This window comes from Egretta garzetta, unplaced genomic scaffold, assembly GCF_000687185.1.
Source record: "Egretta garzetta isolate BGI_Z169 unplaced genomic scaffold, ASM68718v1 scaffold85, whole genome shotgun sequence".
NCBI classification, from domain to species: Eukaryota; Metazoa; Chordata; class Aves; order Pelecaniformes; family Ardeidae; genus Egretta; species Egretta garzetta.
In genome coordinates, this window is record NW_009259718.1 from 919,704 (window position 1) to 938,827 (window position 19,124).

General features: G+C 44.6%; 1 protein-coding gene across 1 annotated transcript in view; it reads left to right on the plus strand.

Annotated features, from left to right (window-relative positions):
* Positions 1-2,643: 2,643 nt before the first annotated feature.
* ATP1A1 (ATPase Na+/K+ transporting subunit alpha 1) overlaps positions 2,644-19,124 on the plus strand; it is a 19,336-nt gene continuing 2,855 nt past the window's right edge. The window contains exons 1-18 of the mRNA XM_009639091.2: positions 2,644-2,757; positions 3,838-3,897; positions 4,936-5,139; positions 5,496-5,609; positions 6,198-6,332; positions 6,532-6,649; positions 7,438-7,706; positions 8,720-8,918; positions 10,407-10,516; positions 11,936-12,070; positions 12,630-12,822; positions 13,307-13,482; positions 14,036-14,172; positions 16,048-16,198; positions 16,734-16,902; positions 17,570-17,724; positions 18,080-18,203; positions 18,961-19,106. Of these exons, the coding sequence (XP_009637386.1) occupies positions 2,728-2,757; positions 3,838-3,897; positions 4,936-5,139; positions 5,496-5,609; positions 6,198-6,332; positions 6,532-6,649; positions 7,438-7,706; positions 8,720-8,918; positions 10,407-10,516; positions 11,936-12,070; positions 12,630-12,822; positions 13,307-13,482; positions 14,036-14,172; positions 16,048-16,198; positions 16,734-16,902; positions 17,570-17,724; positions 18,080-18,203; positions 18,961-19,106 (2,625 nt within the window). The 5' untranslated portion in view covers positions 2,644-2,727. The remainder of the gene's footprint in view (positions 2,758-3,837; positions 3,898-4,935; positions 5,140-5,495; positions 5,610-6,197; positions 6,333-6,531; positions 6,650-7,437; positions 7,707-8,719; positions 8,919-10,406; positions 10,517-11,935; positions 12,071-12,629; positions 12,823-13,306; positions 13,483-14,035; positions 14,173-16,047; positions 16,199-16,733; positions 16,903-17,569; positions 17,725-18,079; positions 18,204-18,960; positions 19,107-19,124) is intronic.

The following is a 19,124-nucleotide window of genomic DNA, read 5'->3' on the forward strand; positions in this document are numbered from 1 at the left end:
TCCTTTGTGTTCAGGTCATGTGATTAATTCTCGATAAGATGTAGATCTGGAGTACCATAAGCTGCCTTCTCATTGTACGGCAGGAAAAGGAGGGGAGAGCAGGGAAATCCTACAGCGCTGAGGGGTGGCATGAGCCCCTTGTCCCCTTGCAGCCCAGCCAGCACAAGCCTTTGTTAAGCAGAAGAGAGGCAATGGCCCTGAAGGCAGAGAACTGGGGCAGGACTTTGATCTGTGTCAAGTTCAGATTTGAGTGATGGAGCAGGAAGTTCAGATTCTGCATTAAATGATCCTGTAGTAGGAGTTGAAATTGGTGCTATTGACTTGTATTTTCTGTATGAGTGAAATGTGGTGCTAAAGCAACAGAAGGGAAGATGCTGTGCTTTATTTTTTTTTTTTAAACGGAGGAACTCTGAGCTCCTTGGTAGGATGGACTCAGTTAAGACCCAAATACTTGGGTACTGAAGAAATGAGTAACTCTAGCTGCTTTTTGTCCTGACTGCAACTGATGGTTGGGGTTTTGTTCAGGGCGCTTTTTTTTTAAGCAAATCATGCTTGGACAAGGGCAGTGAGCCTTTCCATGTTTGCCCACTTGTAGGTAATCTCTGCAGCTGAAAGAGCTAAACACTCCTAGGTTATTGGGCTGTTCACTGCTGCCTCTGATAAGCTAAGTAACTGTACTTCTCATGGAAGTTTCAAAGAACCAGGAGGCTTTTAGATCACCTGCAAGAGCTTGGCAAGCTTTTCTGGGGGGAAGGGGCAAAGCTGGAGGTGATAGACTGCTAGTCAAGGCACCAGCTCCTTCACCTTCATTAGAAATCATTTCTCATCTCAAGCAGTAATCAAGAATCTTTGTGCAGGACTGTGTTTGGACTTGTCTGCTAGAGCTCTAGCAGAAATCAAAATTGTTTCCTTCAGAGACTGAAGGGAGAGATGCTTCATGGTGACTTCTTGTGAATTGCCCTGTGGCAAATTCTTGTGATGCTGGAATGTGAGAACCATGCTGGTTTAAGTTCTTTGGCTTCTTTTTTCTAAGAAGTGAAATGGGAATTTAGATGCAGGGAAGAGTATGTCAGGAATGTTGACAGTCTGTAGTTCTGTGTCCTTTTCCTGGAAGAGAGGAGGCAAGCAGCTTGGCTCCACTGCACTTATAAAAACTGTTTCCACTGCACAGCTCTGTAGCTGTACGCAAGGATAGGGGCGATGCAAAGCCTGCCTTTACTGAACAGGGCAAGAGAGGGCTTCTGTGCATGTGTAATACATGACTGTGGCTGTGGAGTGGTGTGCACAGAGCTTTCTCAACAATAAAAATCCTTATCTAGATGTGACTGAAGGGTTCTTTTAGAGAAGTTGTGATTTTTTTTTTTCTTTTTTTACATAGTTTCAGTTTTGGTTTTGGTTTCTACTTCTCTTGGAGTAAATAATAAAAATTTCCTATGCCTGCTGCTTAACAGGACAGTTCTTGGATCCTAACAATAGTTTGTGTCCAGATCACACTCTGGAATCCAATTTGATTTCAAGGTGCTCATACGGAGATCCAGCAAGGCAATGCCTTTGAAACCTTTTCTTAATCTTGTTAATGGTTTGACTGTGGTGCCACTAACTGCTCTTTCATCTCAAAATACTTCTTGGGGATATTACTGGGCAAATATGTCATCACATAAAACTTGGCAGGGATCTCATAGGTGCCATACAGAAGAGAAGCGAGGGAAAAGCTGCTATTGGAGGCTTGTGAGAGTCTGGAAATGTATGGAGTACTTAATGGAGGAAGTGCACTGTGAGGCTCTACTGGTGCCTGGTTTTGGTACCTTACAGGGTGTCCAAACTTCTTGCAGTTTGGGATTATTTCTGCCTGTAACTCTTCTGTACTTTTTTTTTCTTTCAAGTGATGTTTATATGTGCTATGTCATGATTTCTTTGTCCTTAGGTACTTGTTTACCCCATCATGACAAGATCTAAATCTCTGCATGATTTCATGTGGAAGTAACCATAATGAAAGTGAATGAAAATCTGTCTGGATAAGGAGGCTTTAAGCAAATAGTCTCCTCTGTGAAGTGTAAGCAGGACTGAGCACAGATGGAATCTACAAAAGTGTACTTCTGCTTTGTATACCATTCTCACTGGTCAAATTGCCATAAATTGAAAGCAGTTTTCTGTTGCATACCAGCCAGCTAGAGTGCCAAACTGAGAATGAAAGTGTTGGAGCTTGTCCCCCAGATCCAACCAGTCAGAGATACCACCTCTTAGTTATCTTCAGTTGATAGGCTGCTCCTTGCTAGAGGATGTGGAAGACTGAGAGGGAGGAGTTGTTAATGCCTTGCAGGGAACATACATCTGCACTCAGGGCTTGGTTTCTTCTGCTCTTTGTCACTTTTCAGCTTGAGCTGGGGCTCACGCATCAAGACTGACTGAATAGTGCGTAGCTTGCTGTCCTTCTAGCTAGACTTGCACAATGTCTGGCTGTAATCTGTGTGTGGGGGTGCTGTTGAGCAGACTTGTCTGCTCACTAGCTCCTTTATTTAGGTATTGAAGTGGTATAACTTTAATAAACAGTAATCATTTCATCTGCCTGGCAGTCTCATGTGCATAGTTCATGTCTGCTGCTGTAGAAGTTGACTGAGGTGTTTCTTACGGTACTGTCTTCTCTTGCAGGCTGGAAGAGACAAGTATGAGCCTACTGCTACATCAGAGCATGGCGCAAAGAAGAAGAAGGGGAAGAAGGAGAGGGACATGGATGAACTTAAAAAGGAAGTCTCAATGGTAAGAGTGTAGGGCATGGAAAGAGCAGCTTTAAGAATATTTGCTGCCCTAAAATGCCGTACTTCATGTGACTAAAAGAGGAAAGAGCTGGTATGCTGACAGCATGGTGTGACAGAAGGCGCTGATCTCCCTTCTGGTCCCCTCTGTCTCCAAGCCAGACATGCTGCAAGTGTTTCAGCATAAGGATGATCACACAGTAGCCCTGAAAACATCACTTCTCAACAGGCACTTGACACAGAACCCAAGTCTCTGCTTGCCTGCGTTACCTGTAGCACAGAGTAGCTGCATTTCCTCACCCAATCGAGTGCTGTCTGGACAGCAGCATTGCAGGCTTTATTGTGCTGTCATGTGAGCAAGACTGCTGTTTTCATTCCAGCTGAGGAGTTGAGTCTGTGCAGCTCCATTTACTGCTGGCCTCTGCTCAGGCTGACCTCAGATTTATTATTCCTTCTAATTATGTTTAAGGCTGTGGGGAGTGTCTCCCATCCCCATCTGTGAATGATGGATGATGCTATACATCTGTCTGTGCACATCATCCAGCTTGGATCTACTCTCCTTGATGTTGATACAGGTTTTGTTTCTGTGCTGTAGATTTGAGTCTGGGCTGTCATGGTTTTGGCCCCCTCTGTTAGGGGTAGGGGATAATAAAGCTTGCTCCAAGATGACATTTTGTGTTCTGTAGCAATGCTAACTTAAAGCATCTGCTCCTGCCCCTCTTTGGGGGAAGAAACACTGCTTAAGCTGGCAGCATTACTTAAAAATGTGTGCAATTACAGGGTTAATCTTCTGTACATTCCTACCTTCCTTTCCAACTTCTTTCCTTTCCCCTCCTCTTCTGCTCCCTGCCCCGCTAAAAAGCTGTCATGTCATACCAAAATGGTCAAAAGAATGCTAGAGACTGCTTTGAGTTGTGGAATGAGATTGAGACTCTCTTCACGGAGAAGATGAGCTAGAGTCTTCCTATCTCACTGAACTGTTACAGATAGGAAACCTGAGGTGGGGGGTGGAATTACTGAGCCTTTGCTGATCAGCCTGCAGAGGCTGTGATCTCTTCCCTGCCAACTATTTCTTGTCTTTCAGGATGACCACAAGCTGAGCCTTGATGAACTTCATCGTAAATATGGAACAGACTTGAATCGGGTAGGTAGACTTTGTTTTCCCTCCCTCCTTGCCATGATCTGAAAAGGAACAGTCTCAGCTCAAAGTGCTTCACAAAGAGATCTGGGTGGTCTGGTTTTTTCTTTTTTGTTTGATCTCCCCTCCTCCAGCTAAGTTTCCCAGGCTTTGGGAGAATTGTTATGCTCACAAATACTTCTCTTCGTCCTCCCACTGTACAGCCTGGCTGCAATACTTTAGTGACTTTGTTTCTAACAAAGTCACTGTTATCTGCCTCTGAATTGTTCCAAGGTCAACTTGATTCCTGGATTTATTTTTTTCCCTGAGGAGCTTGTAATAAAGGCAAATGTTTGTTATATTGCAGATGTAGTCTAGTAAGCTAGCACGTGTCCAGAGACTTAATAATGGCTAGTAGCAGTTAAAATGTTACCCTTTTATAGTAAGAGGTGTGCAAATGTCCTAGCTAACCTCAAAGTCCAGTGCAGAAGCACTGCAGTGATTTTTGCACCTTTGCTCTTGTTTGCTTTGCTTCATGCATTTTTTGCGTGATTGCATATAGCAACAAGTCTGCTCTGACTCTCTAACAGCATGGAGATTTGCATATTTCTGTCAGAGACCTTGGCTTTGAAAGCTGAACTTCCTGGAAGGCCAATCCAAAGTGTCATCATCTTTATGGCCCCCAGCTTTCACTTGTTTCATAATTTGATAGGATGGACTGCACTGGGCTGTTCCTCAGAGCTCAAAGTCTGCTGCTGTAGCCTTCTTGTCAGGGCACGACAAGAAGGCACACCAACAACTAAAGAACAATGTTTGTAGCCCCTTAGCCTGCAGGCTCCTCAAGTAGCACCCAACATCCTGTAGCTCCTCTTTTGGTGTTCAGTTTTCACATCCTGCCCTTGTTGCAGATCCCTGGCAGCTATGGAGATTTCAGTTACCTGTTGGTATCTCCTTATTGCTGTGGCAGGACTCTGCCTTCCTTTTCAAGCAGAACATGAACAAATTCAGAGCCGCTTTTTCCAGTCAGTCTTGCCACAATGCTTATAAAAGGAACCTTTCTTTTAGGGTTTGACTCCTGCACGTGCAGCTGAGATTTTGGCTCGTGATGGCCCAAATTCCCTCACACCCCCACCCACCACTCCTGAATGGGTCAAGTTCTGTCGACAGCTCTTTGGAGGATTCTCGCTCCTGTTGTGGATTGGTGCTATTCTATGTTTCCTGGCTTATGGCATACAAAGTGTGATGGAGGAGGAGCCCAACAATGATAATGTAAGTGAAAATGTCTGTTTTACCTCAAAGGGAGGCTGAGCAGCCTGTTTGGCTCAAAGCAGATTTAACTTCCTCTCAGCATTCAGTCCAGAAGCTTTTCCCATCAGCATGGGAAATTCAGTGGGTGAGCTTAACACATCTTGGAGTGCTTCCACATAATGAAATGAACAGCGGATTTCCTTCATGTTGTGTTAACAACAGTGGCTTGTGGATGGCCTTTATGTACAAAATGTTCAGAGGCTGCAAGTACCTCCATGCTTTGTAATGGGGCACTTAAATACCAAGCAATTTATCTCCACAAACTGGAAACCTGTTGGGCAGATTGTCCTCTGACTCACTTTTCCTGCTCCTTGTAGCTGTACCTGGGTGTTGTGTTGGCAGCTGTGGTTATCATTACTGGCTGTTTTTCTTATTACCAAGAAGCAAAGAGTTCCAAGATCATGGAGTCCTTCAAGAACATGGTGCCTCAGGTACGGAATAACTCATTTCCTTGAGATCTGCCAAGCTGTAGCTTGCTCAAGGTTATTAACAGTTTTAAACATGGGCTTCAATTGCAAGAGGCCTGCCTGTGAATGGTACATGTTGGCCTTTAGCAGGCAAGATGTCTCTTGTGCCAAGCTGTTAATGTGGATTACTAGCTCTTAATGCTGAGGGATCTATGAGACTCCTTACTCTTTATGCTCCAAGTAACTATGCTAATCGTCCAGGGCAGTTCTTGGCACCCTGTGAGTGCCACCAGCTTATTAACATTCATAGGACACTTTCTTGATAGTCTAGGGAGTTCAGTAACTGGTGTGATAAGCAGTAAAACTCAGATTCCTTCATGGACAGGGTCTGTATCATGCCTAACTATCTTACTGTCACCTTGGCAACAAGGAACTTTAATATCAAGAAAACAAAAATAGCTATCTTTAAGTAACATACGTATTAGTGATAAACATTTGGTACAAGTAGAAACCTTATAGAACCATAGCACAACTATTTTAAGATACTCGTATCTCTTAAACCCCTTCTTAAGAGTTGCTTTTGACACAGGTTGCTTCTTTACTGTTTTTCAGCAAGCTCTTGTAGTCAGAAATGGTGAGAAGATCAGCATAAATGCCGAAGGTGTTGTAGTTGGAGATCTAGTGGAAGTGAAAGGAGGAGACAGAATTCCAGCTGACCTTCGGATCATAAGTGCAAATGGTTGCAAGGTACAGCAGTGACAGGCTGTCTGAAAGTTTCATTATGAAGGATAATGAATTGGTCTGGTTTCAAATATAATGTCATCTATGCTATGAATGAGTGGTGGAGTAGAAGAGAAGGGTGGGGGGAGTGCCTAGTGTTTTATCTGCTTTCATTGCTGAAGTCATCTGCCTGCTTGTGTATGATAAAGTATTCTCTTCCACATAGGTGGATAACTCCTCACTTACTGGTGAATCGGAGCCTCAGACCAGGTCTCCAGACTTCTCCAATGAGAACCCACTGGAGACCAGGAACATTGCCTTCTTTTCTACCAACTGTGTGGAAGGTATGTGACTCCTACTTCCCTAAAGTATTAGCAATGCTAGGGATTGAACTGCATAGGTAAGCAATGCCAATGCTGTGTGAGTTTAGTGTATTATTGGTAGCCTACTCGTACCATGCAAGAGCAGGCTGGAAGTTCTCAGCAAAGGCTTTGCCCCTTCCAACTGCAATACTTGGGCAAAGAAGATTCAGTACTGTTTGTTTTTTTTTTTTTTTTAATTTCTTGCTCCTCCTAGAGGAGCAGCTATGTGATGTGTCTTCAAGCAGTGTTAAAGTGTGTTAAAGTGCAGATAATGTAATGTGAACCACGATGGTTAGGCAGAGCTATAAGAAATAATACAGCTGCTGCAGAAAGCAGGAATTTCAAACAACTCTGGCAGAACTTCCTGTTGCAGCTCAGAGTATGGTCATTAGGCACCCTTTGTCCTGAAGCCTAGAGCACCTTTTCCATATCCACAGCATTTATAACTGTTCAGTGATGGTGGAGAATTCTGCCTGAATCCTATTGTGTCCTTTGCTGACAGATTCTGAGCAGCAAACTGCCCCCTCTCTCCTCCCCCCAAAAAAACCCAACTTTGCTGCACTGAGGAAAATTCTTTATCTTTCTCAAGAGCAGTGGGGAGAGAAAATGGGTCTCCCCTTAAATGAGGGAAGAGGACACTGTCTGCTTCTTGAAGATGGCTTCCTCTAATTCCCTATGCAATTGGCACTTGATTCCCTGGGGTGGAAGAGAGAGAGCATACAGCTTGGCCACTCACACAGGAATTTCTTTCTAAAACTTGTCTCTTCTAGGCACTGCTCGTGGCATTGTCATTAGCACCGGGGATCGCACTGTGATGGGCCGTATTGCAAGTCTGGCTTCTGGACTGGAAGGGGGGAAAACTCCAATTGCTATGGAGATCGAGCACTTCATCCACCTCATCACTGGAGTGGCTGTGTTTCTGGGTGTCACCTTCTTCATCCTTTCACTCATCCTTGAGTACACGTGGCTGGAGGCTGTAATCTTCCTCATTGGGATCATTGTTGCCAATGTCCCTGAGGGGCTGCTTGCAACAGTCACGGTGAGTGAAGTTGGAAAAAAGATTGAGTTGTATACATAGTGCTTAAGGAAGTGGAGTGTTTCATGCTCAGTGCGGTAATAAAGTAATAGAAGGTCCTCTGTGTAGTGAGTGTGTAGGGCTAGATTTTATAAATTCAGTATAGTTGGACTAGTTGCCCTAATCAATGTCAAGTTCTGCAGCTGATTTTCTAATGAAGATGCATCCCTAAGCTAGACCTGCACAGAAGCTTGGCATTGTAGAATTGAAGTGAGCAAGATTAGGAGTTCTGGACTTGTCTTGCCTTTTTCTGTGGCAAGAAGGGTCCTTCCTGTTAGAACTGTAAAGGTTTTCTACACCCACATGCACACCAGCCCTTCCAACCCTGAAGCTTTACTCTAGTCCCAGCTTTTAATCTGGAACCTGGCAGAGATTCTTGTATGTTTGGTTTCCTGAAGAAATGGTGGGACTATTGGGGTGTGCTCAGCTGTGTAGAGGATGATGATGGACAGGGCTAGAAGTGTCCACGCAGCCTTAGGAAGTAGAGCAGCATCTCAGCTGGGGAACGAACAGGTGGGAGCTGGAACCAGATAAGAGCCTCTGGTGAGAAAGGGTAGCCGGAGCTGCTCAATTCCTACACCAGTAAATTACAGCCCTATCTCAGAGCTATTTTGGGCCTTCTCATGTGTGGCCTGCCTCTACCTATTTTGAGAGTTCTTATGATTAGGGAATTGCAGCTTCTTAATTAAAATGTTAGTCCAGGGAATGTTATTTCCTTCCTAATGCACTGAGAAGCAGAAGACTTGAAGCCCTGCAAGTCCTTTTCTGGAGGTTTTGTGATGAGGAAAATGTGTTATTTAAACCTAGCAGCTGGGCCTAAATACTGCTCTTTGTTTTGCACTGGCAGGGTGAGCACAGAGTTAGGGAATCACTGCAGGGCACGTAAGCTGGTTGCCACTCCATGCCCATGGTGAGTTGGGTAGCAGTGTATTAGTACACAAGCACATCTAACCTGTCATCTTCTTCCTTGCCTCCAGGTATGTCTGACACTAACAGCCAAGCGTATGGCTCGTAAGAACTGCTTGGTAAAGAACCTGGAAGCTGTGGAAACCCTGGGTTCCACATCCACTATCTGTTCTGACAAAACAGGCACTCTGACACAGAATCGGATGACAGTTGCACACATGTGGTTTGACAATCAGATTCATGAGGCTGATACTACAGAGAACCAGAGTGGTAAGACCATCTCTTTGCGCTTGAGGCATCTCATTAAAATGTCTTTTTCTGGGGCTTCATGCATGCCTGTACTTCTAAAAACCTGTTTTCTAGCTCTCCAGTCCAAGTGAAGTTCACAGTGCAAGGACTTCTAACATGATCTACAATGAGCATTAAAAGACTTGGTGATGCACAGAAAGCTTTGCACTGGACCACAGTTCTGTTTAATCCTTAAACTCCATATAGGCTGCTTTTGCTCTGAATTACTCTATTGGAATTTGAGCCTCTTGAATGTTGAGCCGCTTATGTTTGTCCTGTATGTAGAAATACTTGCTGTTCTGTACTTCAGAGTACCTAATTATTTTTGCCAAAATGTATCTGATGAAATTGCCTCATCTGAAGTCTGCTGAGTGTGGACAGCAGAGGTGTTGACCCTGATAATAAATTACTTGAGACTGGACATAGATGGAAATTTCCCATCTGGAACCAGATGACTGCCATTGAGCAGGGGTTTTCCCAGAACATCCTGGTTGTGTTTGCAGAGTAGCAATTGACAAGAATCTGAAATCTCAGTGTGCTGTGCAATTGAGAGAGGTACTTACCTCTCCAGAACTATTTAGTACAACCAAGTTCAGGAGTTTCCTGGCTGTCATCTAACTTGTGAAACGTGAAATGCTGTGCTTGCAACACATCATTAGCATAAACTTTTTCTAGTGGTGTGCTGCACCCTGCCCTCAACCACTCCAAAACATTGTGCTTGTCTGAATCACTTGAGGCTGCTTTACTGTTCTTGGTCTTTAACACTAGTGCAAAGTAATAGGCTATAAATAGTGTTATTTGGAAGCACTCTGTTTTGGCTTGGCTGCAGTAGAAATAAACCTAGAAAATTCCACTTTATGGAAATTACATTGGCTTATCAGTTAACCATCTGATTCATCTCTGTTGAAGCCAATTTAAAAGCCAGCATGGGAAAAGCAGTATCTTTATTTAAGCATTGTTCCTTTGGGAGCTATTTCATCCAGTTCCTGGGTGATGGATAAAGTGAGACAACCTGGAGGCTGAACCCAGCATCCCTTACTCAAGACTCCCTGAAAGAATGTTCTCTCCCAAATCCCTTGGCTTTGTCCCCAAATGCTGCTGCTTCCAGCCATTACTGGAATCTTGAAAGCAGAGGTGTTCTCTTGCACTGTTGCTCTTTCACCCTCGGGTCTTAAAACAATCAGCTGCTCTTCAAGTACCTGGGAAGGGAGGAGGATTGAAAGAGATATAGTGTGCTAACAGGCTCTAAGTATTTCCTATTTCTGACATAAAGACTTCTTGCTCTTAAGCCTTTGGGATTTGGGGCTTATGTGTTGGGTTTTTGGTTTTTTTTTTGGTTTTTTTTTGGGGGGGTGTGTGTGTTTTCTTTTTGACATTCTTCTGAGCTTATGTGTTGGTTTTTTGTTTTTTGGTTTTGTTTTTTTTTGGGGTGTGTGTGTTTTCTTTTTGACATTCTTCTGCTGCTTTCAGGTGCTTCCTTTGACAGGAGCTCAGCTACTTGGACTGCTTTGTCCAGAGTTGCAGGTCTCTGCAACCGTGCTGTGTTTCAGGCCAACCAGGAAAATGTACCAATTCTTAAGGTAAGTTCCTAAAAGGAATGTTTGTCCTGTTCCCAGTCACCACCTTCCCATAACGGTAGTGAGATAACGTCCTGTGGGTCACAGGAACCTGTGAAGTAGAGCTATCTGCCACTCTTAATCTTTTCTGCAGTCTAGCATTCTTATAGGAGATGTGCTGTAGGCAGAGGAGATGGGACTGGGAAGGCTCATTTCCCACAGCAGACTCCCTGCTATCCAGTAGCATCTACAGGTTGTTTGGGAGTCGGGTACTTCAGACAGGGCTAGGAAAGACCAGAAAGCTTTCTAGGCACTTCCCAAAGTCTGGCTTTTCCAAAAATTCTCTTGCATTTGTACACTTAAAGGCTATAAACACCCAGTTCTGGGAGCTGGGAGAAGTAGATACCGGAGCTGGGGGAGTAGCAGTCGTGGGAGACTTTGTCTTTAGCCAGTCTGTTCTCACTGGCAAGTCTTGGCTTTTTAAGCTTTTTCTGGTTCAGCGCTGGTGCAAATGCCGGCATAACATCAATTCAGATTCCTGCTTCTGAACTGTGACCCAGCCAGAGCTGAAATTAACTGTACCATGCTTATAATCTGTCAAATATTAGTCATGTTGTTTAGTAAACTTCTTCCCAAGGGTGTTCTGATGCTGTGGTAATAGAAATGATGGAACAAACTATTTTTTTCCCTAGCACTCCTCTGACTATAACTTCAGGTCATGTTTTTTAGATGTAAGATAAAGAGCTGGAGTTCTTCCCATCTCAGGAAGACTTGGGAGGGAGGAGTTTTGAAAAGTCTTTAGATATCAAAAAGCAGTATAAAAACAAAAAAAAAAAAATCATGGACAAAGAGACCAGAAGGGCAAGAAATACTTGGTTTAAATTACAGCAAAGGAAACTCAAGCAGGATGCTGAGCACACACAGATCTCCAGGGCTGAGAACCCCCACCTACAGTCTCTACCAATGCTAACCTTATGGCAGAGGAGGAGGCATGGACACATTAAATCTACTCTGCCAGAGGCTTCATAAGCTGATCTTGCATTGGGGTGGGAGAGCACATGCAAGTGTTCCTGCATGCGTGTTCATCAGTCGTAATCTCACATTTGCTGTTCTTCATGGCAAGCAATTTACAGCAGCTCTTCTCAGAGTTTACTCTCCAGCCTCTCTTTCTCTGACTGCACCTGGTTATCTGACTTTCTCTGCCATTTAAAAGGGCTGCCTGACTTTGGCACCAGAAGACTGCTGCGCTCTCAGGCTGGGCAGCCTGGCATTCTGAAATGCAGTATTTGTTGGTACTAGATGATAGAATTGTTCATTCTTTGGTCTCATACCATGTTATGTAGAAGCTGGGACTGGGCTCAGATGAATACATGTTTTTAAATGTCAAGACTTCTGTGGTGAGTCCACTGGGATGTATGCTTTAATAGTTGTCTCTTTCCTCAGAGAGCAGTGGCAGGAGATGCCTCTGAGTCCGCGCTTCTGAAATGCATTGAATTGTGCTGTGGTTCTGTCAAGGACATGAGAGAAAGGTACCCCAAAGTGGTGGAAATACCATTTAACTCTACCAACAAGTACCAGGTAAGTGCGTGTCCTCTTGAGGGAGAGATGCTGTGTGAAACACTTATGTAAATTTGCACGCAATGTGTCTCAAAACTTGTTTTGACACCAAAATCTTGTCCAGCCATTACTTGTTTGCAGACTGCTCAAGACTATAAATTTAAGTTAACAGACCATGCTTAGTTACACTGTGTAAGAGCTTCTGGAGCTGCCTCGACACTACAGTGTCGGCTGCTGAGAAAAGACCAGACATGCTTCCTGCCTGTGCAGCAGTATTGCACAGAGAATGGAAGAACTCAAACCTGGGAATAGGCATGAACTGCTGGTAAATGACCTTCACAGGTGGAACTTGGATACAAAAAAGGCCATTGCAATATCTGTGGTTATATGTTAATGTTAAAGAATATGTAGCAATTCCTTAGTTTGTTAACCTCTTTAATCTGCAGGTAGATGAAAACGAGAGCAGAATATCACAAACTGTCCTGAGCTAGTAGTGTAGTCACAAAACACTGAGTGATGGTGATTACTTGTGACCTTCACAGTACATGTCTATAAAACAGTTTCATTTCTTCCATCCTAGCTGTCTATCCACAAAAATGCAAATCCATCAGAATCCCGTTACTTGCTGGTGATGAAGGGAGCTCCAGAGAGGATCCTGGATCGCTGCAGCACCATTCTTATTCATGGCAAAGAGCAACCACTGGATGAGGAAATGAAAGATGCTTTCCAGAATGCCTACCTTGAGTTGGGAGGCCTTGGGGAGAGAGTGTTAGGTAAGGAAAAGTAGCCTTAATAAACTGGAAAAGATTTGTCCCTCACGCTCCTGCACAGAGTCCCCACAGATTAAGTGGAGGGTTGTTCCTGCAGTGTAACCATAGTGTTGAGTCAAGGTCACTTCAGCAATTCATATAGGAATGGTCCTGCCTTTAGTCTAAAAGGCAGCCTGCAGCGTCTTGTCTTGCCCAGCAGCTGGGTTACCTAGATCAAAACGAAGCAAAGCATTTGGGACCTTCAGTCTCCATGGGGCCAGATGGTATTAGATTTGCTCCACTGCATGTGAACCAAGCTGTGTCTGGGCACCTAGCAACAGCTATTAGTTATCAGAATATGAGTGCGACTCCTGCCTCAATAGCCCTGGCTAAATGTCTGACACTGCCTTGTTGTTCTTGCATAGCTGTTTGTAGAAGCAATAAGCATTCGCTCTCTCTGCTTCCTGATATGTAGGAACAGAATAAACACGGGTTTGATGTGTTACAGGATTCTGTCACTTGGCTCTGCCTGATGACCAGTTCCCTGATGGCTTCCAGTTTGATACAGATGAAGTGAACTTCCCTGTAGACAAACTCTGCTTTGTAGGACTGATGTCTATGATTGACCCTCCTCGTGCTGCTGTGCCAGATGCTGTTGGAAAATGCAGAAGCGCAGGGATCAAGGTAGTTTATTCCTGGGTTGAAAGTTGCCTTGCTCTGTACCTGTGGATATAAAGGGCTTCCCTTACTCTGTGTGTTTGCTGTAACGTGAGCAAGTGAAGAGACGTATCGATCAAGATTTAACTAGTACTACTTCAGGCTTCATTTTGAAGTTAAATACAAATGATTGTATGTTAATGGACTGAAAAATGAGTTAGACTCCAAACTGCTAGGGCACTGGCACGTGCTGATGGCATGGTGTCCCAGAGCATGTGATTTGGCTCAGGTGTGGTCTGCATGTCCCACAGTACTGACTGAGATGAGAGAGCAAAGCATAGGCAGGAAATGGAACTGGATCTGTTGACTCAGGATTAACAATTTTCTTTGTCTTCCATCCACCTCAATCCCTTGCATACTGATAACAGGTTACTGCCTGTACCTCAGGCTTGCTCTGTGCCAGGGCTTGCTAGTAGAATAAAAGCCACGTGGCCTTTTCAGTCTCAAGGGACCCTGCCTCTTGAGCAGTGTTGCTCTACAGTACAGACAAGGCTTTCACAGCAGTATGTTTGCATTTCAGGTTATCATGGTTACTGGAGACCATCCGATCACAGCCAAAGCCATTGCCAAGGGTGTCGGCATCATCTCTGAGGGCAATGAAACAGTAGAAGATATTGCTGCTCGACTCAACATTCCTGTCAGCCAAGTCAACCCTAGGTACTGACTGGTGGGGAGGGCCAGAACTGTTCAAAGAATTAAGCATTTGCCTCTCTTCTTGCTGTGGATAATCTCTCGGCATCTCTCCCTAGATATGAAAAGTTTGGCGTCTGCTTAGCTCAGCATGTTGCAGCTCTTCAAAGTGTATCATGAGTTATGTGAGGAATGCACAAGGCTGTCTTGAATGTGCATGGGAAGTAGTTAGGAGTAAGCCCTCTACAGGCAACTTGGGCAGTCTTCTGTCCTCTCTCTGCCCTACAGCTGCCTGTCCTGATGGTCTGTCCCCCACAGTGGGGGAAAGAAACAGCTGGCTGGGTGAAGTCTTCTGGGGGCTAACATTTTGCCCCCTGAGCTGAGCATTTGTCCTGGCTGGTTCATGTCACTGCACAAGCACCCTGTACTGGCCCAATGTAGCAGGAAGGAAAAGGTATCTAAAGTGGCATGGGGGAGGGAGGTGGCCATTTGGGGACTTTCAAGCAATGCTGCTGCAAAGCCTGAAACCGTGTACTCCTGTGATTCCAGATTTTTAAATAGAGGATAAGGTCTAGTTTTGCCCCCAAACATATACTTAGGCAAGCTTATTTAGTAAGATAATTTACAGATTCATGGAGAAAACTCTGGTAAAAAGAAAATGTCTAGTTTGTTAGTCAGTCCAGACTGAATGGGCTACTAGAAGTAAACTCTGTTTAACTGTTTTAATACTGTTTAGAGGAAAGAGCTGAAATGCCACCGATAAACATGACCACTCAAAGCGAAGTTCTGTCCCTCTTGCTCTCAAACTTTCTTCTGAGTGTGATTGCACATGGACAAAGGGAGCAGGACTTGGGCTGGGTAGAGAGTTGAAACTAGTCGGTAGCTACAGGCAGACTAAATGTGAAAATGGAATTCCTTCCTCTTAGGGGTTAATGTTTGCCTTCATAGCCTAGTGCAGAACTGAGACATCCTCAGAAAATGCGCTTTGGCAATAAGCGGGCTGTTTGCAGAATGGCTGGGCTGTCTGCATTGCTTAGCTTGACCCAGCCTGTGTTTGGGCTGGAGGGTAGCCATGTAGCTTATGAACTGTGAATAGAGACACCCTGTGGAATGAATTGCTTGGGGAAGACAAGTATTGTGGTATTGTGGATGAGTTAGTTTTGGTTTTTGGGTTTTTGTTTTTTTTTGAGGGCAACTTCACAACCTATCAGTGCAGGCCAGGGATCACTGGGCTGTGTGACTGAGCAGGTCAGCAGCTGGCTGTAAGGGTGGGGAAGGAATTTCCCTGTCTAAACTGGGTGATGTCACAAGCTGCATGGATAGTCTCCTAGACCTATAAGGGATGGTATGCTGGGTTAGAGAGGTGGTATTTTGCTGTAGCATGCAGGGTACCAAACCAGTCTAAATATAACATTGCATGCTTTTGTTGCTGAAGAGTGTCTGAGCTGGCATAGTGTGAGCACTCTGTGAAGAGCCACGTGTAGCTCATCAGTCTGTTGCAAAAACGATTGCCTGCAGAAGACCACAGCATCTCGTGTGATGTTGGAAGCTAGCTGCCTGAGCCAGAAGTTCCTCTTGCAGAGAGGCCAAGAGCTGTGGAACAACTAGTCTTTGCCTTGATGCATTTAAAAAGCTGTAGAGAGAATTGGTCTGCTCATGGGGCTTTTTGTCTGTTGCTTGGTGCTATCTTGTCTTTTTCTTTGTGTTCCCCATCTGTCTTTAAACTTGGAGCATCAAACTTCTGTGCAGAGGCTGCCTGGATTAGCATTTAGTCGTAGGAGGAGTTGGTCTTTGCCTAGAGCACTGAAGAGCTATAGCTTTATGGGGAAAATACCACTAATGAGTGCTATTAAACTTAGTTTAATTTATTAAGTGAAACGTTATATTGTCTCTTGATTGCAGGGATGCCAAAGCTTGTGTTGTTCATGGCTCAGATTTGAAGGACATGACTAGTGAGCAACTGGATGACATCCTGATTCATCATACAGAAATTGTCTTTGCCAGGACATCTCCTCAGCAGAAGCTTATAATTGTGGAAGGCTGTCAGCGACAGGTAAGGGGAAGGAGTCTAAGGATTTCATATTGGAGAAATCCCTAGACATATGTATAAACTACCAACTAGTGCTGCCTTCAGAAGTGGCTTAGTCTTCTCAGTGCCATCAGGTAAAGGGCCAGACTAGATCTCAGCCTGTCAGCAGCCTTCAGCTGCTGATGTCAGGCTGCTCTGCAATACATAAACATAAGGGTGCTGCAGGAAGGCATCTTCAGTTTGTACTGAGGCTTTCTTCTGATCCTAGGATGTTCAACACACTTAATTCCTAAATGTTCTGGAGGTGCTTGGGACAGCAGGATTCAATGTGTTTATACATTGTCCAACATCTCCTTTAGAGAGAGTGGCATGGTTCTCTGATAAGCCTGATCAGAACAGGGAAAGGGGTGAGGGAAGGACAAGGAGAAACTGAAGTCTCTTTACAGCAAAGTGAAAGAGGGGGTGTTTTTTGTGCTTCATCTCCTGAAAGAGATGAGAAAGCTTTTCTGCCCAAAACATCTTGCATGATACCAGTCTTTCTATCCCTCTCTTTGACTAGGGTGCCATTGTAGCGGTCACAGGTGATGGTGTGAATGATTCCCCAGCCCTGAAGAAGGCTGACATTGGTGTTGCGATGGGTATTGCTGGCTCAGATGTCTCCAAGCAGGCAGCTGACATGATTCTGCTGGATGATAACTTTGCCTCCATTGTCACTGGGGTTGAAGAAGGTGAGTTTATAACTTGTGTGCAGGGGTGGCAAAGTGGCATGCTTCAGCAATGTTACTTACTGATTCCCTCTGAAATAGAGGCATCTGGAGGGCTCTCCTTTATTTGAGCTTGTCTCTGCGACAAGTGTTTTCAAGGAGGGCAGCACTTTCTTCCTCCCTTGAAAGTCTTCTCCCTTTCCATGGGACTAGCATGACCCTTTGGGATGGGTAGTAGTAGGAAGGAGCTGAGTAACAGAAGCTACTATATGCTAGTTTTGTATGTAGTAGGAAGTAGTAGGAAGGAGCTGAGTAACAGAAGCTACTTTGTCCTTTTGCCTAACAGTGACCCTACAGTCATCTTTGCCAGTTGTCTGACACATTTTCCTCCCTGATGGCACAATAGCTCTCAAATGGGAGCAGAACAGAGGGTACCTCCAGGGGCTCTTAATGATCTTCAGAAACCAGGGCTTAGTATCCTACTGCTGTATGCAGTGAATCCTGATTGCTGTGACCAAAAATACTACTCTGTATAGGTGATGCCAGGCATGGAGCACACAGTTTGACCCTTACATGCAAGAGACTCCTGCTGTACTAGCATTTTGCCTTTCAGTGTCACCACTGAAGCTGCCTATGAGGTACTTGTCTGCCTTCTGCTGATGTGAGTTATGGTCTCTCTCCCTTGTCCCAGGACGTCTGATCTTTGATAACCTGAAGAAGTCTATTGCTTACACCTTGACCAGTAACATTCCTGAAATCACGCCGTTCCTGATCTTCATTATTGCGAACATACCCCTTCCGCTGGGAACAGTCACCATCCTCTGCATTGACTTGGGCACTGACATGGTGAATGTCTTTTTATCTCAAGAAGAATTGTGGGTGTTCTTAGGTACCCTAAAGAAAGGACAGGTGGAAGGAAAAATGCTTAAATACAGTTTTCTCTGGTGTTCTGATGTAAAATAAGTCACCATTTGATAATCCCTTAATCCACACTCCCTTGTCTCATGGCTCTTGGAGTATGAGGATCCTTCTGTTCCATGTAAGGACAAACTGGGGATGGGGAGGCAGTAAGGTCCTTCCCGAATACTACAGCTAGGGCTTTTGGGCAGTACTGTTCCTCAAGCTGAAAACATGGGGCAGGGAAGGCTATATACAGTGGAAAATTGAAACTGTTCTAACAGCAGTCCTATCACCTCCAAAGGTCCCTGCTATCTCCCTGGCATATGAACAAGCAGAGAGTGACATCATGAAGAGGCAGCCCAGAAATCCAAAAACAGACAAGCTGGTGAACGAACGGCTGATCAGCATGGCCTATGGGCAGATTGGTAAGCTGTTTTTTCTCTGGCATTGATCTGAACTCTGTGGTAGTGGGGGCTGTACACCATCCTGAGTCTGTGACTGTTCTGCATATTTTGGTAGGGTTGAGGTTTGGGATGTGTAAACCAGAAGCTCAGGCTGTTAAGAATTTGCCATGATTCTGCCCCATGGCACATAATGGTGGCTTGTGCAGCTTGATCTATTGAATTGCTTTCACAGTAACTTTGTTTAATTACATAGCGCTGTAAAGGAACTGGCTGACAACCAGCTCTCCTCTGGTTCAAACTTGTTCAGCAAGAACATAGATCCCATTGTTTGTTTAATTAGAAGTAAAGGATTCTCTCCAGCGTATCCCTAAACACAGAGTATTAGGAGCCTTGATTAAAGGCAGCTACAGAGATGTGCCCAGTTCACAGGACAGGAGCTCATGCTTAATTGCAGCAGACCTTGGGAACCTTCTTGGCTGTATTTTGCAAGGGTTGGGAGTGGGCAAGGCTTATTGAGAATACAAAGGGAGTTTTATCTTGTGTCCCTGAGTACCACGCCATCACAGCACAGGGCAGAACAGAAGTAACTGTACACAGTTGGGAGCAGAAGCTGCTCAGCAAAAGGGCTGCAGCTGAGTTTGATGTTAGCTGCTGCTTGTGAGACTGAGCCCCACAAGGAGTAATTCTTTTAGATAGTTCAGGTCTCCTGCAAACTGCTTTCTGTTACAATTGCACTGCACAGTAGCTTCATGAGTTTTATCCTTTCTTATCTGTTCAGGTATGATCCAGGCCCTTGGAGGTTTCTTCACCTATTTTGTAATCATGGCAGAGAATGGGTTCTGGCCTTCTGGCTTACTAGGGATCAGAGTTCAATGGGATGACCGATGGGTTAATGATGTGGAGGACAGCTATGGGCAGCAATGGGTAAGTTTTGAGGCACAG